Below are 27669 nucleotides of genomic sequence, written 5' to 3' on the forward strand. Positions count from 1 at the left end.
TTGAAACTTGTTTGGTATTAATTAAACTATATATGAAAAAAGTACTTCTGCTTGTCTTAATGGTTTTACAACTATTTTTTTACTTGTATTCCCTATTTCTAAATGTTATGGGCAGTGTTCCTTATTAGAACAGAATTACTGAAAAGTATTGCGGATATTGTTTACTACATTCTGTAATTTCTAGTTCAGTTGGTCTGTAAATTGTTTTACAAATTATGGTCAACATCATGGATTGTGATACTAACTAAAAATACTGTAATGTGATATTTTGGGCATTATTGCATAATCCTTGCCTATATTCGGCAAAACTGTGCATGTAAACTTTTTCAATCCACTATTTGTTCCTGATATTTTCCTAATATAACAAAGCATAACTTAACATAACATACTCCCACTCACTTAATTCAAGTCAGGGTTGTGGGAGCTAGAGCCTATCCTTGCAGTACTGGGTACAGGGCAGGCCCAGACAAGGTAGCAATCCTGGCAGGGTCTAGTAAAGCGCATTGTTGTATTTTTTGGTTTCATTCTTCTTCTTCATTTACTTCCCCTTTTGTTTTACTGTTAATTAGAGAACTAAGCAAGAATATGAATTCCAAGATACTTGGAAATGTTGAATTTTGTCCTGCATGTTTCTTTTTATGGAAATGGCTCACATTTCACTTGCTTCATTTTCATGAATCCATTATTATGCTTTGCTGATTCTAAATAAGCTGCATGAAACATAATTAAGTGTTTCTTCAAAGAGGAACATAAATGTAGGAGAGCACTCTCTGAATCAAGCCGAGACATGCGTTCTTAACTCTTCTCAGACTTTGTTTATTGAACATGGAAGCAGGGTTAAAATTGATGACATGCTGTCTAGTAGTTATACAACATTGGTATACAGTGTGTCATTGATTACTCTCTATTTATACCTAAACGTGCTATAGAGTAAATTATATCAGTGCACAGAGAGGGAGCCAATGATCACTATGGCCAAGGCAGGATGCAACACTTGTGGAAAAGAACCAGTCTATCGCTGGGCACAGTCAGTCAACAAACATAAGCAGATAAAGATTCAGCAGGGGTGCTAAATGCAGTTCAGTAACAGAAATCTAAAAAAAAAAGTTTTCAGTTTAGTTGTAAACCTCTCATTTACTACATATAATATTTTGAAACAGGTACATTTTGTGGATCAGTCGCTAGGTACTCCCTCTTCAAAGCTTCTCAGGTTCAGGTTTAATTCCTAGCTTTATCATTGTCCTAGTGTTTGTGTGGGTTGATTTCTATAAGCAATTGTGTATGAATATGTCCAGTAAACTACAGGGGCAACTTCTTCCTGGGCTGATTCCTTTTCTGAGCACAATGCTACAGACTAGTGTTGATTTGGAAAAATTAAAAAAAAAAGTTGTTTTTTTTTTTTTTCAGTGAATTTGCTGTGTTTGCTGGTGACCTTGTTTACTGAATATTTTCCTGGAAATTTGAAGTGCACTGTAGCTGGCTTAAAAAAAAACTTTCTTTTTCCCCTAGAGCTCCATGATACTTTTCTGAGGCCAACGTGATATCAAAGAGCTGCAGAAGACAATGTTGGATGGGGTTGCTCCTCAAGCATATAACACTGATCCTATTAGTGGGTTATAAATTATTTGAAAACTTGGTGAATACATTTAAACACAAATGTGCATGCAGAAGAAAACTGGAAATACTGTATGTCTTAAGGGTAATGTCTTTTTGTATGGACTTGTATATGACCTGAGTGCAATACGTGAGCCTACCCCAATAGTATTACCCACAATACTGTGCAGCTGATGCAAACAGGAGGAACGGAAAAATTCCAAATGCTTTAGCGTTGAACTTATTTGGTAGCAGCAGTGATGAACAAGAAAAATCGTCAGGACTAAAAAGAAACAACAAACTGTACTATTCGGTTCCAGGGAGGTGAGTACATGATGTAAATTTTGTGGGGGAAAAGCCTTAGTGAATTCATGCAACCTGTCTGTAAGAAATTTTACTGTATTGATATTTAATTCTGTTAATTTTATCTCAGGGAGGCAAGTGGTGCAGTGGTTAGCATTGCTGCCTAACAGCTCACGTCACATTTTTGGCCTTAGTAATTGGTCCAGCATAGTTAGTGGATATTTCTCTAGCCATCAGGGCCTCTTAAAAGACTACTGCACCATTATAATGAACTCAAAACTAGTTCAATTTCTGTTTCTCCTCTGATATTAATGCACTGTGCTGATTTCAGCAAAGTTTCCAAACATTTTTGCAATTTCACTCAACTTGAGGCAAAGCCAATTCAGCATGTTTAGGCTCATCACTACTACAGATGTTGGCTCTGCATGTTTTCTGAAAGATTTTGTAGAGAGCAAACTTACCTATATTCATGCAACATATATCAATGTACATGTGGGAATTTTTACCTTATGAGAAAACAAGCAGAAATACAACTAGTTTCAATATATACAGTGGTGTGAAAAACTATTTGCCCCCTTCCTGATTTCTTATTCTTTTGCATGTTTGTCACACAAAATGTTTCTGATCATCAAACACATTTAACCATTAGTCAAATATAACACAAGTAAACACAAAATGCAGTTTGTAAATGGTGGTTTTTATTATTTAGGGAGAAAAAAAAATCCAAACCTACATGGCCCTGTGTGAAAAAGTAATTGCTCCCTGAACCTAATAACTGGTTGGGCCACCCTTAGCAGCAATAACTGCAATCAAGCGTTTGCGATAACTTGCAATGAGTCTTTTACAGCGCTCTGGAGGAATTTTGGCCCACTCATCTTTGCAAAATTGTTGCAATTCAGCTTTATTTGAGGGTTTTCTAGCATGAACCGCCTTTTTAAGGTCATGCCATAGCATCTCAATTGGATTCAGGTCAGGACTTTGACTAGGCCACTCCAAAGTCTTCATTTTGTTTTTCTTCAGCCATTCAGAGGTGGATTTGCTGGTGTGTTTTGGGTCATTGTCCTGTTGCAGCACCCAAGATCGCTTCAGCTTGAGTTGACGAACAGATGGCCGGACATTCTCCTTCAGGATTTTTTGGTAGACAGTAGAATTCATGGTTCCATCTATCACAGCAAGCCTTCCAGGTCCTGAAGCAGCAAAACAACCCCAGACCATCACACTACCACCACCATATTTTACTGTTGGTATGATGTTCTTTTTCTGAAATGCTGTGTTCCTTTTACGCCAGATGTAACGGGACATTTGCCTTCCAAAAAGTTCAACTTTTGTCTCATCAGTCCACAAGGTATTTTCCCAAAAGTCTTGGCAATCATTGAGATGTTTCTTAGCAAAATTGAGACGAGCCCTAATGTTCTTTTTGCTTAACAGTGGTTTACGTCTTGGACATCTGCCATGCAGGCTGTTTTTGCCCAGTCTCTTTCTTATGGTGGAGTCGTGAACACTGACCTTAATTGAGGCAAGTGAGGCCTACAGTTCTTTAGACGTTGTCCTGGGGTCTTTTGTGACCTCTCGGATGAGTCGTCTCTGCGCTCTTGGGGTAATTTTGGTCGGCCGGCCACTCCTGGGAAGGTTCACCACTGTTCCATGTTTTTGCCATTTGTGGATAATGGCTCTCACTGTGGTTTGCTGGAGTCCCAAAGCTTTAGAAATGGCTTTATAACCTTTACCAGACTGATAGATCTCAATTACTTCTGTTCTCATTTGTTCCTGAATTTCTTTGGATCTTGGCATGATGTCTAGCTTTTGAGGTGCTTTTGGTCTACTTCTCTGTGTCAGGCAGCTCCTATTTAAGTGATTTCTTGATTGAAACAGGTGTGGCAGTAATCAGGCCTGGGGGTGGCTACGGAAATTGAACTCAGGTGTGATACACCACAGTTAGGTTATTTTTTAACAAGGGGGCAATTACTTTTTCACACAGGGCCATGTAGGTTTGGATTTTTTTTCTCCCTAAATAATAAAAACCATCATTTAAAAACTGCATTTTGTGTTTACTTGTGTTATATTTGACTACTGGTTAAATGTGTTTAATGATCAGAAACTTTTTGTGTGACAAACATGCAAAAGAATAAGAAATCAGGAAGGGGGCAAATAGTTTTTCACACCACTGTATGTAGCAGTAAAAAACAGGTATTCTAATGACTGAACACTGCTAAAATCTTAATTGTCTATTGCTTATTAAATTAATTTGAAATGCTGCAGAATATTTATGATATACTGTATGACGCAAAGATGCTTGTACAAATACACTTTATAACACAGTTCATACTTAGTGTTCAAGTTCAAATGTATTGTTAGTGTTATGTTTCTTTTTAATATATTTGGCCAGAAATACTAGTCTGTCCAATGTCTCTGACTTTGAGGATGCAGGATATAATAGTGCTTCATGTGTGGAAAACGTGTTGTCGTGGGGGAGCTGGAGGCAGGGATGCACAGGTACTGTTTGGACAAGACCCTCAATGCTATGTGAATCTTCCATTGAGGATAGGTGATATTGCATTTTTGAAATCACAAATACATTTTTGTTAAGTTGATGCAAAAAATCATAAAACATTGTTTTTTACAGCTCACAATTTTTGGTGGTCCCTCTGACATTGCACCCAGGGAAAATGAAGACAGCATGACATGCATTGTGCTTATTAATTAGACGTTGTGTGTTGCTGCTAAAAAAGTGTTGCTAGTGTTGAAAAGGTTCTCAAAATTGTTACTTTAATTCCATTAAAATAAAAAAGTAAAAATAGTCATCTGGCTGGGTTACTCAAATGTCATTTATAAGACAAGAAGCCAGATGCTGTTTACTTGCATCTTTTTACATATTTTCGCATATAATAAGCCATAGGTAATCTACCTCACTCACCCAGCACTTTAAATGAACAAACTTAGCTAAAAATTTCAAAAAACAAAAAAAATGTCAGTTGATATAAATATATGAGAAAATAAGTAAATTGTATTAATTTGAAACACGCTTTGACAGCTATGAGCACTGATTAATTAAGACCTGAACTTTAAAGTGGAAGACTACAAGTTGCTATAGATACATTTTCATTTTTATTAATATCCAGTGAATATGACTGCACCCATACTATAATCCTGCTTTCTTGCAGTACAGTGCGGAAGCACATTAAACTGCTTAAACCTCTACAGTAAGCTATCCCCAAACCTAACAAAATGAAAAAGTTTTCATACATTGTAAAACATTGGTCAAAAAGCAGCTTCCAGAGCAAAGGTACATTGCAAGACAATGCTGCACAAAATTATTCCACATCAATACAATTTACATTCAAGAAAAAGTCTATAACGACAACAGAAACAATTGTTTTCTATAGAGTAACATAATATAGTCATTTCTCATGCTTCATCACCACTACTCACATATAAAGCCAAACCATAAAACCAAACAAACACATTACATGCAATATCAATTGTGGTGCAGAAGGTAAAATACTTTTTTACCATCATAGGAATTAGTATTTAAATCTCCGGCTGGGTCAGTGCGTGGGGTTCACACATTCTAATTGAGTTTTGATTGTTTTTAATGTGGCTCAATCTTGAGACACAGTCTTCTCAGCTTTTGGTGAACCAGCAGAAAACCTTTCATGATTTTCTTTTACTTTCCTTCTAGCAGGGGCACAACTCTCCTGTGTTGGGGCCACCAAGCAACTTTCAGAATGAAACACAGCCTATAGTCTTCCCTGGTAAAAATGAAGAATCTGTTCAAAATGGGGTACAAACAGCATAAACGGTGTAGAATTGCATATTGGACAGACACAAGCACACATTTAACTTTGTATATTTGACTAGTTGATTACCCAGTGGCTTCGCTCACTGAGTGCAAGGGAAGAAAATAAAATGTAGTCTATAGGTTATTAAACAGTAAAACATTAACATTTAAGATGTAAAGATATATTGAGCACTACTTTAGGGGTTTGGGGTAAACTACATTTTAAAGGCGCTATAACACAACAGGTAAGTAGTACTAACAGTAGATAAAATGTATTTGGATTATCTCTCGGTAGTAGATCCCTTGTGATAGGCGTTACACGACCGCTGTGGTATAGAAATTACATTTTCTATGTGATCGTCTAAATTTCTGCCTGACAACCTTTCACTACCTTGCCTGTGATTTACTTCTTAAAATAATTCATCACAAAAAGAACTTTGAATGTTGTGGGGTTTTAGTGACCCAAACTCACCTTAAGGGACAGTAAGTAGTAGTGCAGGGTAATTTACAAACAGAGTCCTGCTTTGATGGCGCTGATTACACTCATTCGCAAAGATTTCCACTCTCCCAGGAGCCGACGGGGCACTTGAAGTGTCACAAACAGTGTGAGAAGAGAGGACGCTGCCCAAAACTGCGAAGCTCTCGACCCCACAGAGCAGCCCGACATTCCGCGCCTCCCAGCGTCCACTTTGTTCTCACGCATATTGTTTACAGCTCACCGCAATTAAAAAGATAGAAACACGCAAAGCTGTTTTCCTCATCTCTTCTACTATCAAGTACTGCCAACTAAAAAAAAGTTACAATGTGGCAGTTTCCACGACAGTCACGTGGACGAATAAATAAAACTTCTCTGTCAGAACACGCCTGGTGGCGGACGGGTCAGCGCTGTAGTCCAGAGAGGAGAGCTGGGAGAGGACGACGTGGGGTGTACTTTTATGGGATAGATCAGCGTGTTTGTGTTTACTTCTTTTCAATATCAGTAAAATAACTCTCACACAAATAATAGCAATTCGTAAAGACGATATAAAAATGGCGTCCACAAACGAAGTGATTAGTTCCTGTATTATAATATGTTCTGTGGTCATACGTAATTTCCATATTGCGTGGTCATATGTAATTTCCGTTTCATACGTAATTTCCGTTTCAAACGCGAAAATAATTTTATATATATAGATAGATTAATGTAGCAATCCATGGACTCAGTTATGTGAGTGATACTTTCTCATTTCATCTGCAAGCTCACTCACTTTGAACATGTTTAGCCCAATTTCAAATGTAAAAGTTGTTTTAGATACTGTGTTGCTGTCACTTTGCTTAATAGTCCAACATTGCCTCTTTATTGTGTTGTCTGGCATACTCTGTCATATCAGATTAGTAGTTCCACATGTCTTCACTTTAGTGTAACCACAATTTTACTTTTTTCCTGGCATACTTTGCAGCTGGCAAATTTTCCATCTTCAGTCACTCCAATGTACTACAAAGTTTGTTTAAATTGATTTACTGGCAAAGACAGAGACCTAGAAGTGTAGTACACATGCACATGTCTTACGTATTTTCCCTCTAGATCACAAAACAGGATAATAATTGGTGAGTTATACACCAATTTGACAATATTTAGGTCCAGAATCACCAGGTTCTAATCTGCTGTTGTTACACCCCCGTCTTGCAGCAGCTTCACAGGCTTCCAGTTAAGTTCCGCATTCAATTCAAATTTCTTCTGTTAACTTTTAAGGCTATTCACAACCTTGCCCCTCCATATCTGTCCGACCTCCTCCATGTTGCCATTCCCTCCCACACCCTCAGATCCTCTTCATCCATCCAACTGACTGTCCCTTTTGTCCATCTTAACACCATGGGGAGCACAGCATTCAGTTGCTTTGCTCCCCAGCTCTGGAAATCACTACCATCTGAGCTTAGAACTATTGATTCATTCTCACTTTCAGATCTAAACTTAAAACTCATTTGTTTAAGACTGCTTTTTCTCTTTGACTACAATTGCTCTGTCTGATTTTAAATTTTGCATTTTAGTTTTGTTTATAATGTGTGTTTCATCTATTGTTCAGTGTCCTTGAATGTTTAGAAAGGTGCCTATGAATAAAATAAATAAAATGTATAATTATTAAATTGGTACATCGCTAAACTCAGCCTCATGAAGCCCTATAAACTTCAAAGACTTCATCAAATAACAGGCCAACACAAGAATATTATTACTGAGGAGTTTATAATATTTGATAATTATCTATACCTTACTATTGCCAAACTCTAGAAGCAGGTTTTTTTACATATTATAAGAATATTATTAATTGCTCACTGTACTTTTTAAATAACCCAATGATCAATCAATCAATTCAATCAATTCAATTTTATTTGTCATTCAGCAGACCATCCAAGATGTGCTGCAAAACGAAAATACGATGCACAAGACATTAATAAAAACACATAGTTAAAATCAATTACATTCTAATTAAAAGTGCAGAAAGATTCTGATTAAAGATGCACAAAAATTCTGATTAGAGGTGGATAAAAATTTCTAATTAAAAGTGCATAAAAGTCTAAATTGAAAATACATAAAATTCTGAATTAAAAATGCCTACAATAAAATACTAAAATGCTTCATTTAAAAGACGAACAGCAGTAGGAAAAAAACTATTTTTAAACCTTGTAGTTCTACATTTCAGGTTGCGGTACCTCCTGCTTGAGGGCATGAGGGAAAAGAGTTCAGAGGCAGGATAAGTAGGGTCTCTAGAAATCCGCACAGCTCTGGCCAGACAGCGTTGTTTTGCCAAGTCTTGTACATTAGGCAACGGGGCTCCAATGATCCTCTCTGCAGCCCTCACCACTTTCCACAGTGCTTTCCAGTCCGAAGTGCTGCAGCTCTCCTGCCACTGAGAGCTGCTGCAGGTTAGCACACTCTCTATGGTCCCTCTGTGAAAAGTGGTGAGGACTGACTTACTGAGATGGGCCCTCTTTAGCCTCCGCAGAAAGATCAAGCGCTGGTGAGCTTTCTTTATGATGGAGGAGGTGTGCAGGGACCAGGTGAGGTTGTTCATCACATTGACTCCCAGGAACTTGGTAGACTGCACAATTTCCACAGCAGTGTTCTTAATGTAGACCGGGATGTGTATCAGCTGTTTCTTTCTGAAGTCAATCACCAGTTCTTTCGTTTTTTCGACATTCAGTATCAGATTGTTTTTATCAAACCATTCCACAAATGACTTCACCTCCTCTCTGTAATCCCCCTCCCCATCACCTCGAATGAGACCCACCACTGTTGTGTCGTCTGCATACTTAATAATAATAATAATACATTTTATTTATATAGCGCCTTTCCCATGCTCAAGGCACTTACAGAATATAATAAAGAACGGCAGAATATACAGTATATAGCATTGTACAAACCAGATAAATAAATAAAGAAGATTAAGACAGTAAATTCTGAAAAAAAACAGACAACATAATTGATGGTCTCGCACACACATACAGGTTACATTGGCATCTTGACAGAGAAGTAAACTGAGAGAAAGGTAATGAAGTCAAGCAGAGCTAATAGCCTTCCTGAACAGATGAGTTTTGAGTTGTTTTTTAAAAGTATTCATGGAGTCAGCTGACCTGATTAATTTTGGTAGGTCATTCCAGAGTCTGGGCGCTATACAGCTGAAGGCCCTGTCACCCATGGAGTGTAGATTAGTGAGGGGCACAACAAGATTACCAGAATCAGAGGACCTTAGTGGGCGGGCAGGCACATAGTGATGGAGAAGGTCACTGATGTAGTTTGGTGCGAGGTTATTTAAAGCTTTGTAGGTTATTAGTAGGATTTTATATTCGATTCTGTAGGACACAGGGAGCCAGTGAAGACAGAGCAGGATGGGTGTGATGTGCTCGCTGCTGCTGGTTCGAGTAAGGACTCTTGCAGCTGAGTTTTGAATAAGCTGGAGCTGTGATATAAGATTAGAAGGGGCACCTGCCAGTAGGGAATTACAATAATCGATGCGGGATGTGATAAAAGCATGGACAAGTTTCTCAGCATTAGAGAAGGAGAGGAAGGAGCGAACACGGGATATGTTATGGAGGTGAAAGTAAGAAAGTTTCTTAATGTGATTTATGTGGGTGGAATAAGTGAGGGAGGAATCAAAAATGACACCAAGATTTTTTACAGTAGAGGCAGGTCTGATGAGATCACTGCCAAGATGGACTGGGAAGGAGCTCATTTTATTAAGTTGCACTTTAGTCCCAATTTGCAGGAGTTCAGTTTTATTGCAATTTAATTTTAAAGAGTTCTGCTCCATCCAGGTTTTAATTTCACTAAGGCAGGTTGTGAGCTGAGAAAGCTCTGATGAAGTTCCACTTTTAACATTGAAGTAGAGCTGGGTATCATCTGCATAAAAATGATAACCCAATCCATAACTACGGATAATATGGCCAAGGGGAAGCATGTAAATACAGAAAAGCAGAGGACCAAGGACAGAGCCCTGAGGGACTCCTTGTGTGACTGGCACGGAGTTGGATCTGCTGTTGCCAAGACTAACAAATTCTTGCCTATCAGTCAGATAGGACTTGAACCACTGGAGGGCAGTGCCAGAGATACCCAGCATGTTCTCCATTCTGGACAGTAGGATGTCATGTCTGACTGTGTCAAATGCTGCACTGAGGTCTAACAGAATTAATATGCTAGTTTGTCCAGAGTCTGCTGCCATAAGCAAATCATTGGTTACCCGTAGCAGAGCAGTTTCACAGCTGTGCCGCGCCCTGAATCCAGACTGAAAGGGTTCCATCAAATTATTAGAGGTTAGGTAATTGGTGAGTTGGGAAGCTACAACACGCTCAAGAACTTTTGACAGGAAAGGTAAGTGGGAAATAGGCCGGAAATTGTTAAGATTGTCAGCATCAAGACCAGACTTTTTTAACATTGGGGTTACAGAAGCAATAAATTTGGTTTGTGCTGAACTTGGCACAACAATCGTGGGTCATGAGCGTGAAGAGGTGGGGACTTAGAACGCACCCCTGTGGAGAACCTGTGCTCAAGGAGATGGTATCTGATTTATTCTTCCTTACCCGTACATACTGAGGCCTATCCGTTAGAAAGTCCAATATCCAGTTTTGTAGAGGTATGCTCAGTCCCAATGGGCCCAGTTTGCTGATCAGATTCTGAGGGATGATGGTATTAAAAGCCGAACTAAAATCAACAAACAGCATGCGGACCATAGCGTCTCTGTTCTCCAGATGTTCCAACGAAAAATGGAGTGCAATAGATATGGCGTCCTCTGTGGCACAGTTGGAGCGGTAGGAGAATTGGAGTGGGTCAAATGAGGAGGGTAGGACAGACGTAATGTGGTCCTTGATCAGCCTCTCAAAACATTTCATCACTATTGGTGTTAAGGCTACAGGGCAGTAGTCATTCATGGTTGTGACTATGGGTTTTTTTGGAACCGGGATGGTTTCTGAGGTTTTAAAGCAAGATGGCACAACAGCCTGACACAGAGAGATGTTAAATATATCCGTAAGGACATGTGTCAGCTGCTCCGCACATCCTTTGAGTATGCAACCTGGTATCTGGTCTGGTCCCACAGCTTTCCTTGGATTAATTCTCCTCAAAGTCCGTAGAACATCATCTGGTTCCAGACACAGTGCCTTCTCGTCAGGATGAGGGGTGGCCTTCACTGGTGATGTATCATTCAATGCTTCAAACCGTCCAAAGTACTTATTTAGGTCATTCAGGAAGTTGAAGCCATCATCACAGGGGTAAGAAACTGTTTTGTAATCTGTAACAGATGTAATCCCCTGCCACAATCTTCTGCTGTTCCTGTGATCTTGAAAATGACTCTCTATTTTCTTTCCATGAGCCCTTTTAGCTCTTCTGATAGCTTTATTTAGGTTGGCTCTTGCTGTTCTAAGGGCAGCTATATCTCCAGATTTAAAAGCAGAGTTTCTCACTTTCAGCAAAACTCGCACCTCAGCAGTCAACCACGGTTTATCGTTTGCCCTGACAATGATGTTTTTGGTGACGCAGACATCATCCATGCATTTATTTATGTAGGCAGACACAGCCTCTGCATATTCATTTATGTCTATCCTTTGATTTGTAGTAGCTGCCTCACTGAACACAGACCAGTCGGTGCACTCAAAACAATCCTGTAGTGCATTCATGGCTTCTTCTGGCCAAACTCTCACCTGTTTGAGTGATGGTTTTGATCTGATGAGCACAGGTCTATATGCTGGGATTAGCATAATAGAGATGTGGTCTGATGAGCCAAGATGGGGACGTGGTGATGCTTTGAATGCTCCTTTAATGTTGGTGTAGACATGATCCAATATATTGGTTCCACGAATTGCAAAGTCCACATGTTGGTAAAAATAGGGTAAATCTCTCTTCATGTTTGCCTGGTTAAAATCCCCAGCAACAATGACTACTCCCTCTGGATGTGTGGTTTGCAAATCGTTGATATAGTGGCAGAGTGTGTCAATGGCTGCCTTGGTGTCAGCGTCAGGGGGACTATAAACAGCTACTATAAGTACAACGGAAAATTCCCGTGGCAAATAAAAAGGCCGGCATTTAACTACCAAAAACTCAGTGTCCGGAGAGCAACATGTGTGGATTGTTTTTGAGTCAACACACCATCTGTTGTTTATGTAGACGATGATACCTCCGCCCCGTGTTTTGCCGCTGAGACTGCTGCTCCTGTCTGCCCGATGGATCATTAGCCCCTCTAGGCTAATAGCAGTGTTGGTTGTGGAGTCAGTGAGCCAGGACTCCGTAAAGACAAAAGCACAGCAATCCTTAATCTCCCGCTTCAATGTTAAATCCAACTGAATGTAGACCAATTTATTCTCCAGTGAGCGGATATTTGCCACTAAGATCGATGGTAGTGGCGTTCTGTATGGATTAGCTTTAGCCTTAACGCTCAGCCCACCGCGGACACCTCGCATACACTGCCGCCATCTTGTTCTCAAGGAGCGGATAGCACTGGTAGATAATATCGGTTCTAGACTGGCCTCACCGCTCGTCCGTAGCTGTCCAAATTCTTTCAGTAGAACCATGGTATGAGTTGACATTCTGACATTAATAACCCATTTTAAAAACTTGTACTGACCAATTAGCTGGAATTTTTGCTAACATTATTATTGCCTCACTAAAGAAATCAACAGACCTCAACTAATTTAAAAATATAACAAGATATTCAGAACTGTCTCAGTGACTACAAACTGGTGGAAATCAGACCCCTGATGATGAAATGCTTTATCTGGTGCTTGGTAACAATAAATGTAATATTCCAGATAGTTTAGATCACCTCCAGTTTGCACACTGTCACAACCAGTGCACAAAGAATACTGTTCTCTCCTGGATAATAAATGCGTGCATTTGTACTGACTATAGCCTGGCCTTTAACCAAATTTGTATCATTAAAACCAATCACTAGAACAGGACTTAGTGCCATCCCCAGCTACTAGATGTCCGACTTTCTAACTGGCTGATCCCAGCAAATGCCAAATGGCAGCATCTGTTCTTTCACTTCATTGTACATGTAGTGTGCCGAGCACCTTGATGTACTTATTGTTCACCTATGGCTGATTGTCCATGCACAGCTCTGATTCTATCATGATACCTGCTGATGGCACCACTATTAAAGGCACAATTTCCAATAAAGCCAAGACCGCTTACATAGAAGAGATTTGCCTTCTTATACAGTAGTGCGGTGTCATACATAGTGGGAAGCAGTTTTTGTGGCTTTTGATTGCATATTTCTGTATGATGTGATTTGTGTATTTAAGATATTCATATGCTAACCGAAAGCATTCTTTACAGCTAATTGAACTTTTCACAGTATCAGTGTAAGATTTCAGTGTTGTGCTAGCACTGCAGCTCTAATGGGACCCACAAGTTATCACGGGGTGTTCTGCACATTGTGTACAACTGAAAACAACATTGAAAATACAGTACTTACTCTTATCCCTAAACAAAATATTCCAGATTGATGTAGGCTATTGTAACTAAACTGTCTAATTACGGTTATACTAGCAAAGAGCATAGCTAGCTGAAAGAAGTTAAAGAATAATAAGGACTTACTAAGTTGTAAAATGCAAATTTTTATAATTTCTAGCCATTTTGTATTCCTTTTTATGTTTATGGATTATTTTCACTTGTCTGTGGTAAGCATAATTTTTATTATCATTCTTTACCAGCAATATGTGCTATATCCTGTGAAAACAATGCTTTTTTTCTTGCCTACTTAAATTTTAAAAAGAGAAGTTAAAATATTCTGAAACAGAATGAAAAAAATGACCAAATGAAATAATTTATGCATAAGCACTTCAAAACCAAATGCATGCAAAATTAGTCAGCTTTGATATGGATCACCAGAAGTACCTAAAACATGTCACTGATATAAATTGTATAAAATTGCTGTTGCCAGTTTGGACAAAAAAAATGTAATTTTCTGCTGCCTACTCAAAACTGATCAAGCTGCTTCCATACGTTTCTTTAGTAACATATCTGTTATCAGATCTCTTACTAAGACATTGAACGCCCAGGACAAACACTACACATTAGAACTTTAAATAGAATGTAATTCTACAGTAGCTCAGCAACAGTAAAGACATTTGAAAATGTTCAAAAATTTTTTACAATCAATGATTTGTCCATTTATTCATTCTCTCCTCAACAGGTTTATTCCAAAATACTGTTGCTAAGATCTAGTTATACACAAACATACATCCACTCACTTCTACTAGGCTAACTTATAGTTACTGTATCAGTTAACCCAACGGCATAAAGTATATTTGGGATGTTGGCTGAAAGCAGAGTACTCAGAAAAAACTAATGAAGGCAGAACAGAAAAATCTACAAACTTCAGAAAATGAGTGACCCTCACTGGAAAGAACCCAGAATCCTGGAGCTGACAGGACGCAACAATAACCATTGCACTAAGCACAAATATTTCTTCATCTTTGGCTTCTACCCACTATGATGTTATTTTGAAGTGGCTACAGGACAGCACAGTCCAATTATGGGATGGATGGTACCTCCAATTGAAACAATTCATTTGATCATTTCATTTGAACATCAAAATGCCAGATTACTGTTAACTTGAAGCAGCTGGTGTGATCTAACAGGTAACTGTATTAGATCACATAAAACATTAGATAAAAAAATTTACAATAACTGTACAAAAATGTAAAACATAATTCTATACTTGACATTTTTAGTGTTGATCAGCAAATTTCACATTCACCCTCGTTTGTCGAATTATATACTGGTAATTCGGACAGTTTAGGAGAACTTTTTCCCCAGCGCCCCGTAATACTTTGCAACACCAGTGCAACATACCCTGAAGCTGTAACAGCCAACACTGGATGGGACCGTCCCCTAGGTATATAATGCTGATTACTTGCATTTCAGACTCTGAGGGACTTTGTTTGTAGTAGAACAGATAACTAAATAATGCACATTCTCAAAAATGTATTTTTATGAAACATATACGTACAGCATAAATAACAAGTTATCTCTGCTTGTCGCCAAATGTGCTGGTCAATCTTCAACTCCTACGTTAGTATAAGACAAGGAGGCATGTGCCCTATGCATGCATAATTAGCAATGTGGAGATAAAAAACAAACCTTGAAAGAGAGTGATACCCAAATCCCCCCCCCCCCCCCAAACACAGGAGACTCTATGAAATAATAATAATAACTAAACATTTATTACTATTTACAAGACATTTCTATCTTTTTGATAGAAGACACAGTGCAAAGCATCAGCATAGACAGTTTGGAGAGGCTTCAGTGCAACATCAAAAAATAGAACAAGCCAGTGTGCAGATTCAGTCATGACATGGCACTTTTAATTTTCTGCCTTAAATGACCTACGTATTTTTTCTGTCTTTTGACTACGATTTCAGTACTTCCTCTTTGTTTTGATGAAATATATGATTGCACATCTCTGACTGCGTTCATACTTCTTTGATCTCACTGAGGCACGGTGTTTTTCAGTGGTTTGCCATTACTGCCACAAAGCTCAGGTCACCTTTTTGGCCACAATAATTGGTCCAGTATAGTTGGCAGACATTTCCCTAGCTCTCAGGGACACTTTAACACACATCATCCCTACTTTGTGGGACTTCCACTTGACCCAGAAGTGCTTTCATCAGGCTATGCCCTAGCACTGGAAGTACTTCCATGTCTGAAATAAATGAAGCTGCTCAACCTCATCCAGGTGAGTTGAAGTCAGGTGTGCAGGATAGACAAAGCTCATCTGGGAAGAGTGGAAGAGAAAAGAGAGAGAGAGATAGAGAGATAGAAAGAATAGAGTTGTGATTACATAAAAGCCCTTTGTAAGGTATTTGTACAAAAAAACCTTTTATTCTAACCTGAGACTTGTGTCATGGTGGTTGTGTCTGGGGTGCTGCAATGCCTCCTACTGGTCACAAATCTTAAAATGCTGACTACATTAAAAATGTGGTTTAATGGATTGAAGTATTATTCTGTTGGCTTGCTGCATCACATTTTCTTTTTTCAGTTGCTTTATTGTGTTATGTTACAACAAAGAAAAAAAAATCTTTTTTGCCCTCAGTAATGCAAGCAAATATATAATACAGAAAAGGGCATCCACAAATACATATCACAAAAAAAAATTATTAAATACTTAAACAGTCTCCATATTGTCTCAGGGGGTCTTATTTGCATGTAGCACTGTGGGCCATCTAAACACTTGTGAAATTTTTTGAAAAAAATTGCCTTTTTTATTCATAGATGAACATTTGAATTTTGTTACTGGTAAGATATAGCTAATAGATCTTTGCAAAGTTTGATTTTTACCTTTTTTGGGGCTGAACTGGTAAAACTTAATCATTTTCTGTATAAAGAAATTAGTTTTAAATTCAAGGTGTTGTGAATGTATGCAGTAACAAGGCAGTAACGTAAGGTTTAGAGATGGAGAAATATAGAGCGATTGTGCTTTGTTTACATTGTTTGTTTTCACTCTGACCAGGGTTTAAATAATCCTTTAATGTTGATATCCATGATTCTAAATGGACAAGCTGATGCTTAAGAATAAATATGGTATAACATATCATGTGCCACAAAGCTCAGGAGTAAAATCATTAATTATGATACTCTATTTAACTCTTTAGTAAAAACATACCAGTAAACAGAAAATAAAAAGTGCATTACAGTATTGTAATGCACTAACTTTTATGGTCAGGTTTTCAAAATAAACACTGAGAACCAGATCATTCTTTTGAACAGCAAGTTTGCTTATATTGTGGTTTTACAGATCTTTTGAAGTACAGGATGAGTTTGAAGTTGCCTCTCAATCAATAACTGGTTTTACTGACATGAAATTTAGTCTTTAAAAAAACTGACGACAGAACCTGAATGTTTTACAGATATCCTACTGCATGGCTGTCCAAGAAACTGTACCGTCAATAAAACCACAGCCCAAGTGAATACATTTCTGTATTTTGCTCATCACAGGCTAGTTCATGAACGCTGTACAATGAATATTCAGAATTTTGTAAAGTTCAATTCTCAGGCAGAACTAGTAACTGAAAGCCAAAATGTAAAAGATACAATGCTAAAAGCAAGTTTTCTGAAGGAGTAAAATTTACCAGTTCTTTATCTAAACCTATTTTTATATATGGTTAGAAACCCACACTTCCTGGCAACAATGATCATAAAGCATGAACTAAACATCGATGGGGTGTCAAAAGAGGGTCTCTATTCACTCACGCAAAGGAGGCAAATAAAGTCGCCAAGCAACCTAACGGAATGTCTTCAGACCATAGTAGGAAACTCTAGTCTGTAGAGGAAATCCATCTGATCACGTTGGGATCAGGAAACACCATACAGAGTGTATCTCAGCTAAAAATCAAAACTGGATCCAATACTGTGAACAAAGTGCAATACTGTACCTGCTACCAAATAATCATATCCAAAATGAAACTAACTTATAGAAAATTACCATTTACAAATAATTTACCAAAATAAAATGCCTACTTGATAAAATATACATCCCATAAAATACAACTACTATGTGAAAGAAAAACAAAAGTACAATATAAAAGTGATCCAATGAAAATTGAATGAATCTTCTGAACATTCAACCTACAATACGAAGGCAACAACTAAACTACTATATGATTTAAGAAGGAGATATACAACATAGGCAGAAAATATACACCTTTGTAGAAGTCTACTGAAACAAAATACACCTAAATAGCTTCTTCAGATACATGATTCTTGAATAGTTACATGTACAACTTAAACCACAGTCACAAACCAAAGCACAATATGCATGATCTGAAATAAATCTATGTTGAAAGGTAATGTGTCAAACTCACACTGTATAATCCAATTTGGAGTATTTGGGGATATGAGCCTATTCTGGAGGCACTGGGTGCAGGGCAGAAAGAAACCCTGGATGAATTGTACTCTCTTAAATGTTGCTTTTAGATATTGCTTACCCATAGAAATAATCTACCAAAACATGATGTCTGTACAATAATATATACAACCTAAAACATAACCAAACTGCAAAATGTACAACTTGAACTCACCTACTAAACATGACATTTAAATAGTAAAATATGTAGCTATAAATTGTAAAACATAATTACTGTATAGTCATCAGAAATAACAGTGTAAAATTCTTTCAGACGCACCTTCGGAGTTGTAAAAGATTCAACATAAAAGCCACTGGCATTTAGTAAAACGAGAATTGTTAAAAACATGCATGACATAGTACACAATAACTCAAACCATGCGCAAGTTTTGATCTGTTTTTGGAACTTCTAGAAATGACAACAAACTGCAAGTTGGAATGTAAGAAAATATGATACTACACACTGAATGTTAGAGCCAAAAACAGCGCTAACCGTCTACTGTAAAAGGCAAAACACACACGCTACATAACATAGAAGAACAAAATTGTACACCAACTGCTGACTGAAACATAAATTATAGAGTGTAAAAGTTTTCCTTCAAAAAAAAATGAAAGGTTTAATATAAATTCAAAGTAATTTACTAAAATATGATTCTTAAATAAATGTACCACTAACACAGCCAGGTAGTCACTCATGCCAAGAAAAACTTTTGTTCTGCCTTCAGTTTTTTCCACAAACAGTAAGACTGACTACAAGGAATATATTAAAATATGACACATATGCAATACAACACATACATACAGTGGTGTGAAAAACTATTTGCCCCCTTCCTGATTTCTTATTCTTTTGCATGTCTGTCACACAAAATGTTTCTGATCATCAAACACATTTAACCATTAGTCAAATATAACACAAGTAAACACAAAATGCAGTTTTTAAATGATGGTTTTTATTATTTAGGGAGGAAAAAAAATCCAAACCTACATAGCCCTGTGTGAAAAAGTAATTGCCCCCTTGTTAAAAAATAACCTAACTGTGGTGTATCACACCTGAGTTCAATTTCCGTAGCCACCCCCAGGCCTGACTACTGCCACACCTGTTTCAATCAAGAAATCACTTAAATAGGAGCTGCCTGACACAGAGAAGTAGACCAAAAGCACCTCAAAAGATAGACATCATGCCAAGATCCAAAGAAATTCAGGAACAAATGAGAACAGAAGTAATTGAGATCTATCAGTCTGGTAAAGGTTATAAAGCCATTTCTAAAGCTTTGGGACTCCAGCGAACCACAGTGAGAGCCATTATCCACAAATGGCAAAAACATGGAACAGTGGTGAACCTTCCCAGGAGTGGCCGGCCGACCAAAATTACCCCAAGAGCGCAGAGATGACTCATCCGAGAGGTCACAAAAGACCCCAGGACAACGTCTAAAGAACTGCAGGCCTCACTTGCCTCAATTAAGGTCAGTGTTCACGACTCCACCATAAGAAAGAGACTGGGCAAAAACGGCCTGCATGGCAGATTTCTAAGACGCAAACCACTGTTAAGCAAAAAGAACATTAGGGCTCGTCTCAATTTTGCTAAGAAACATCTCAATAATTGCCAAGACTTTTGGGAAAATACCTTGTGGACTGATGAGACAAAAGTTGAACTTTTTGGAAGGCAAATGTCCCGTTACATCTGGCGTAAAAGGAACACAGCATTTCAGAAAAAGAACATCATACCAACAGTAAAATATGGTGGTGGTAGTATGATGGTCTGGGGTTGTTTTGCTGCTTCAGGACCTGGAAGGCTTGCTGTGATAGATGGAACCATGAATTCTACTGTCTACCAAAAAATCCTGAAGGAGAATGTCCGGCCATCTGTTCGTCAACTCAAGCTGAAGCGATCTTGGGTGCTGCAACAGGACAATGACCCAAAACACACCAGCAAATCCACCTCTGAATGGCTGAAGAAAAACAAAATGAAGACTTTGGAGTGGCCTAGTCAAAGTCCTGACCTGAATCCAATTGAGATGCTATGGCATGACCTTAAAAAGGCGGTTCATGATAGAAAACCCTCAAATAAAGCTGAATTACAACAATTTTGCAAAGATGAGTGGGCCAAAATTCCTCCAGAGCGCTGTAAAAGACTCATTGCAAGTTATCGCAAACGCTTGATTGCAGTTATTGCTGCTAAGGGTGGCCCAACCAGTTATTAGGTTCAGGGGGCAATTACTTTTTCACACAGGGCCATGTAGGTTTGGATTTTTTTTTCTCCCTAAATAATAAAAACCACCATTTACAAACTGCATTTTGTGTTTACTTGTGTTATATTTGACTAATGGTTAAATGTGTTTGATGATCAGAAACATTTTGTGTGACAAACATGCAAAAGAATAAGAAATCAGGAAGGGGGCAAATAGTTTTTCACACCACTGTACATACATACATAAATGGATAAATAAATGCAAAAGGAACAACTTTATTAATGCCTCTATGGTAAGCTCAAACAATCTAAAACGCAGCTGATAACTGAAATGCAAAATTATACGATCTGAGCGGCCAGGCCTTCTAAAACATTAAAACGTACAACTTAATATCTAACGAAAATGACAAAATATGACTTATGAAGTAAATGCAGTGTATAACTAGCATTCACTAAGATCAGCACATTTTTTTGTATTTCTAATCTTCCCAGGTGGTCAGCGTTGAAGCAATCAACTGAATCATGAAGTTTGAAAGGTAAAATGATCAATCTAAAAAGCAATCCATAACAAGCAGCGTGAAAGTAAGACATACCGGCTCAAAGACAAACGCTACTGTGCGGTGGTCTGTCATTTAACCCCTCACTGCACTTGGATTGTGATGCCAAGACTGGCATGACGCTGTACTGACCTACCGATGCAGGTTGAAACAATATCAAGTACAGAGGAGGTTGCCCTCTTTTGTCGTTTAATAAGTGAACACTCTTGATAAAGTTCTTATTCTCAGCAGGCGAAAGAGCTTCAGCCTCTTTTCAACCAACAATGAACAAAAGTGCCGTACAAAAAAAAGAGTCACGGTTGCCCAAAAGTTCAAATGTAACATTTTACCAAATACACAAGCATTGGCTTGGAAGCTTCACGTCCAGTCTAAATATCAAACAAAATGTTCGTAACAAGTCGGCGTAATTCATTTCTATCCGTGTAATAATAGGACATTTGTTAATAGCATTAATATTAAATAAGCCACGAGACCGCGACACCCCTTATTAAAGACTCTAGAAACAGCGTGCAACGCGGACTCTCCGCACCTCCACGCTAAGATGAAAAGAAAGGCACCTACCGAAAGAAACTCGCTCTTCCAGACAGTCCAAACTCGCCATGGGTGTCCTCCGTTGTGTCCCCGTAAATGAGTAATGAATAGAGAGAAAATGCAAACGCCAGTCGCGCCAGAAGTCGAGTGCGATGAGCGGGCAGTGCGAGGCGCGCAGACTTTGTCGAGCTTCTCGTGAACGGAAGCGCGCAGACTTCGTTGTGCTACTCGTGGACGGACGCGCGCAAACTGTTGTTCGTGCGCGCGGAGGCTGCGGCGTGCCTACACCTGAGTAACTGCTATTTTTTTTTTTAACCAAGGCGGAAGTTCCAGGTAATTTGCTTTTAACTGCATTAAGTTCTGTCTTTCCGCGTTGCTGTTTTTTGCGCTTTCATCTTCCACTGACTTGTTGGTGTGAGACGCGTTCACTTCGCGGAATGTGACCGATCTGTCCGGCTGCCACACTCGGTTTCTTTCTTTCTTTCTTTCTTTCTTTCTTTCTTTCTTTCTTTCTTTCTTTCTTTCTTTCTTATGAGAGTTTCCATTACACATGAGTGACTCCCACTCTGTAAACCAGGGGCGGGATAGGGTAAGTCGAGTTATTAAATTGTCAAAGAGATTCTTTCTGTTGATGAAAGGTGAGGTTTGTAACGTATTGATGTGAACTTGAACTAGGAACGACTATGGATACACTTAATGAATATACACAACCGTTCAGAAGTTTGGGTTACCAAAGCATGACTAGTGTTTATAATGGCTATTACTGGCAAACTGTCATAATTCATACTTCATTGTTAATATTTAGATGCTAATTGGTTATTAGAGAAACCTTCATAATTGCATTAGCACCACTGAAACCTGTTATTCTGTTCACTTGGGTTGCAAGGAACTGGCATTACCAGAGTTCAGTTCTGGGTTCAGAAATGGACAAAATCAAACAGCTTTCTCAAGAAACATACAGTATCAGTCTATTGTTTTTTTTTTATTTTTTTATTTTTTAGGGTTCCGCTTCTGCGGTGGGCTGGCGCCCTTGGTTCCCTGCCTTGCGCCCTGTGTTGGCTGGGATTGGCTGCAGCAGACCCCGTGACCCTGTGTTCAGATTCAGCGGGATGGAAAATGGATGGATGGATGGATGGGTTCCGCTTTACAATAAGGAGACCAGGGTTTGCATCCCTCCCTGCATGGAATTTGCATGTTCTCCCCATGTCTACATGGGTTCCCCCAGTGCTGCGGTTTCCTCCCACTGTTCATGCAGGTTAGGTAAATTGGTGATACTACATTGTCCCTAGTGTGTGGTTGGGTGTGTTTGTGTGTGTGTGTGTTTGCCCTGTGATGGACTGGCATCCTGGCCATGTTTTTTTCCCTCCTTGCTTCCTACGTTAGCTGGGGTAGGCTCCAGCACCCTATACCACACTGTTCAGAACTTAGTGGGTTTGAACATTACTGACTGAATGAAGGCTATGCCATTAGATAGATTTCAAAATTTCATACAAAGGTGTCTTGTTACTTGAAGAGGGCAAACTGGATCTAACCACAGTGGAAGAAGATGAGGAAGGCCCAAATAGGCAACTAAATAAGAGAATAAGAACATCAGAGTCTGTAGTTTTAGAAACAAATGCATTACATGTCCTCAGTTGTCTTCTTCACTAAATACACACCAAATAACAATGTCATCTGCAGCAGAGAAAAGACGACTCCAGGATGCTGACCATAATGCACTTTTCTAGTCAGTGTCTGTCCAATATCTGTGTTCCTTTGCCAATTTTAACCTTTTCTTTGTATTTGCAGGTTTCACTTTTGTCTTTTTCCTTTGAAACTTTGCTTCTAAGGCCAGCATCCCAAAATCATCCATTCTCTTTTGCAAACAACACTGGTATTTGGCATGTATTTAAAAAAGAATTCACCTGAAGACTTGTAATACATTTATTGACTGGTACAGGTATGCTAGGAGTGATTCTGTTGTCCTTCTCCTCTTATGCAAATGTGCATCTGGGCCTTTCCCCTCTTTTTCTATACAGGTTTAATCTAGTTTGCCCTCTTCTCTCAAGACAGTAACAGACACCTTTGTGTGCATTCTTGAGCTTCTTGGCAGTCTGTCATATGGAACAGCCATCATTCTGTGAAAAAAAAATAAAACAATGCAGTAGATCGACATTGTTTCATGAGAAGCCCGTTTCATTTTGGCCATTTTGAACCCAGAGCTGAACTTTAGGAATACCAATGCCCTGGAACCCAAGTGAACAGAATAGCAGGTTTTAGCTGTGCTAATGCAATTATAAAGATTTCTCAAATAGGCAATTAGCATATAAACATGACTAAGGATAAGCTAAGGGAGTTGACCAGTAGAACACTAAAGGAATGGCTGCTGAAAATGAGGCTTTGTAGCCATATGTGAACAATAAATTTAAAAAGTGTAATTTCAAGCAGTAATTTTCATTATGAACACTATTGATGCCTTGACTATATGTTAAAATCAATATAATGGTATCTTAATAGTAAATTGTATCAATTTCTATCAAAAAATGAAAATTTATGGGTGAACTCCAACTTTTACTGTAAACAGTAGTGTATGAAAGAAAAAAAAGTAATGGGGTTAGTCTGGGGTGACAGAATGTCTTGATTTCAGGTTTTGTGTCTTGGTTTTCCAAAAAAGAACTGAAATATAACAATATGTTAACTGAAATGGATTTTAACTTATATCAAAAATAACTTCCTGCCCATTTCAAGATACCGCAAATTCATTTCAAGATAACTTAAAATAGACAAAATGTCCTATTTAAAGCATAGGCAGTTTTACAGGAAGTAATTTGTTTTGATGCCCTGAATTGCATTTCAGATATCTCATAGAGCATGCAGGTCTATTTTAAAATATTTTGAAATATATTTCAGATAAGTCAGAATGCAAGTGGAGCTTATTCCAAGATATCTTGATTTGATTTGAGATACCTTAAAATGAACAGAGTATTGTTTAAAGATACCTTGATATCTGTTTAAGATGTCTCCAAATGCATTTAATACATTTTGAAATAGGAAATGTTTTCAGATATCTGTAATTCATTTTAAGATATCTTAAATACATTTTCAGATATCTTAAAATGCATTATGAGATATCTGTAAATGTTAATTTGGCTTGCTATACATGGGTGAGTGATTTTTATTTCTTTCTTAGAGTACTCCCACAGGTGTCAAGTTAATAGGCAAAGGTTCATTGCAGATAACCTAACTTCGGAAAAAGTGATTTAATGGAAAGTGATATGAACATAACATAGTTGTATAATTTAGTGCCTCTCTGTATTTATTTTAGGGAGGAGAAAAGTCATCACTCCTGTGAAATCTTACTGACCTAGGATTCCTGTTTGGAAAAAAACACAGGTATATAACTAAATACCAATTACCGGTAAATCATTTTTGAGGGTGGGACAACAGCACAACACAAAAAACTGATAGCTTATTTGTGAGATTCAGGGCAAAGTCACTGATTTCCAGGAGACTCCCGGAAACTCTATGATGCAATTGTGTATGTGTGTGAGTGCTTGATACGATGAATTGGCATTCAGTTCATATTTAGAGCCTGCCTTCCTTTAATGCTGCAGGGAAGGCCCCTGTGACTCTGAACTGGATTAAGGGAATCCGAGTAAGCTATTTTTGTTATGATTCTTTGGAACATGGAAGAACTGTAGGGAATTGGTGGAAAAAAAAATAACAAAACACAAAGACATGGGATAATTGAGGTGGAATTCCAAGCCACTCCTCAAACAGCTGTGAGTCAGCTGCACTGACCACTGTGCCACTATGCTGTTTTAAAATCTTTTACTTAAAACATAATACTTTATCATTTGGTTTTGTTTCATATTTTTTATTTTGTACAGTTTTCCTAGTAGCTTTGAAGTCATTTCCAAAGAAGCCTTGGCTTCCTTTTCATTTCCTTTTTAATGCTACTCACTAAAATGTTTCAAATTTTAAACTACTTAGTTGCCAGTTTAGTTCCTCTATATATGTTTCATTATACAGTTCTGAGCAATTTACTTAACTTTGTTACTGTTCAGTTTTGAAAAAAAGTGTGTAAACAACTGCATAACAACAATAATATGAATAATTGTATTTATATGGAATATTTCAAACAATTTAGCAATTCAAAGTGATTATTAATAGAAAAAAGAAGTGACAATAATAAAAATAAAAAATAAAAAAAATGCACAAAAAACATACAGTAGTATATTGTAAAAAGCAAGAATAAAAACAATTAATTTTAGCTGCTGTTCAAAAATATATTATCAAAGTAAATGATGATGGTGTTCAATATAAAAAGGCACTTTACATAATTTGAAGGATTTTACCTAGGGTGTCATGGAGTGAATACAATGATTAACACAGTTGGTCACTGTCTCATTGAAATTTCCATTTTCTCATGGCGCTTGTGTGGGTTGTCTCTGGTTATTTCATTTTCTTCGCATATCCTAAGATGTTGAGGTTGGAAAATGGTAATGATAATTCACTTATTTGCCACAAATTTTTGCATTTAGGAATTTGTCATTTTTTTTACATTGATAAATATAAATTACCCTGGTGTGAGTGAGTTTGGGATTGTGGGTGAGTTGATTCCTGTCTTGCACACCAACTCTGTAAACATGAATTGTATATAAGCAGGTTATGAAAATGGATAGATATATGTCTGTGCAATTCAAGGACATTAGGAAGAATGACACAAAACTGAGAAAATAAATTTCATTGGTTATGATGAAAATATTTGCAATATATTGCAATACAAAAATGTTGCATGTTTGCTTGAGCATTGTGACCAAATGAATGTGAGGAGAACACTAGTAATTACTTTGGTTTATCAATAAATAAATAACTTGATTGTCAGAATCCATTTTGAATTATAATTAAAAAAACAAAGTTTCAGAGGGCGAAAAGAGTCCTTGCAATAAAAGTATTAAAATAGCCTACAGGTACAGGTGTAACTGAATTTGGTTCACTTGAGTTGCAACAAGAAAAAAACAGTTTGTGTGCATAACTAGTAGGTAACAGTCCATCAACCTTTTTGCCCAATATAAGTGTAATAATATTTCTTAATAAAAATTACAATGTTTATTTTCATGGTGCCAGTTTTACTCAGCAATGGTGCTAGTTTAGTTTTACTTACTGACTTTCAAAAGCAAGATTGAATGTGTTGGGTTGATTTTATATTGATTTTTAACTTGAATGATAAAGTATTTGTGTAGATAAAATTTGAAAACTTTCTCCTTTCCAGAAATTGTTCAGACAGATGAAGCATTGTAACTGAAATAAACTTTAAAAAATGTTTGATTAATTCCTTTACTGATTGTTTAATGCAAAATAAAAATAACTTCCTAAAAGTATAAGTTGATGTCATCCCTGACATAGACACATAAAAGGTAAAAATGCATTCTGAAACTGTAAAATTTCCCTTTAGGACAAAATAAGCACTATCTATCTATCTATCTATCTATCTATCTATCTATCTATCTATCTAAACAGACAAATCTTTAGTATAATCTGGCTTGTTCAAAGGTCAACTTCAGTAACCTTATGAAAAAGTAAGGAAGGCATGGAAAAGTAACTTACATGTGAGAACAACAACTAAATTTGGATTGTGCAAAGATTTCTCAAATGTGGTTCAAAGTATTTGGTTGCTGTGCTGTGATGATTATATTGTTTGATTATTTCAAAATGTATTCACAGAAGAAAACAAGATTTGGTTGACAACATACAAAATCTAAAGAAATTGTCACATTTCGTTAATAAGGTAAAACAGCAAGATAAAGACAGATATTAAAAATCATATCAGGGACAACAATTACATGTAAAAATGTTTGGGTTTGTCACCAGTGGATAGGCAAATAGAATGACATAAAATTATTGATATTAAATTACATTCATAACAAAATGTGTGGGCAATCAGTTTTGATTTTATATAGCAGCTTTAGTAGTGTGCATCTCACAGGTTGACATCAGAAACCGTGTGTAACACACAAGCTCATTTTTGATCCACCTTATCCCAAATCAGGGTTACAAGCAGCCTCAACCTGTCCTGGCAGTGTTAGGAAAAACAGAGTAGATGATACTATCACACAAGCACAGACAGACAGAAACACACACACACACAGTGCAAATTAGAAATTAAAATTGCTACATAACGTTAACTACATGCTTCTGAGTAGAGGGAAACCGGAGTACTCTGGTAGTTTTACCCACACACACACACACTCTTCTGTGGTTCAAAGGCAGGAAAACAAAGGCAATATTTATCTCCTGATAAAAGATGGTGATTGCAAGCTTTTCTTTTTTCAATTATTTTGTAGAAAACAGGAAGTATCAGGTTTT

The 27669-nt window shown here is 37.6% G+C and overlaps 1 protein-coding gene across 3 annotated transcripts in view; it reads right to left on the reverse strand.

The window, feature by feature from the left end:
• edaradd (EDAR-associated death domain) overlaps positions 1–21537 on the reverse strand; it is an 83421-nt gene extending 61884 nt beyond the window's left edge. For all 3 annotated transcript variants that reach the window (XM_028820497.2, XM_028820496.2, XM_028820498.2), the window contains exon 1: positions 21352–21537. In XM_028820497.2, coding sequence (XP_028676330.1) covers positions 21352–21391 — 40 coding nt within the window. In that variant the 5' untranslated portion in view covers positions 21392–21537. The remainder of the gene's footprint in view (positions 1–21351) is intronic.
• Between the last annotated feature and the right edge of the window lie 6132 nt (positions 21538–27669).

The sequence above is a fragment of the Erpetoichthys calabaricus genome, chromosome 15 (assembly GCF_900747795.2).
Source record: "Erpetoichthys calabaricus chromosome 15, fErpCal1.3, whole genome shotgun sequence".
NCBI classification, from domain to species: domain Eukaryota; kingdom Metazoa; phylum Chordata; class Cladistia; order Polypteriformes; family Polypteridae; genus Erpetoichthys; species Erpetoichthys calabaricus.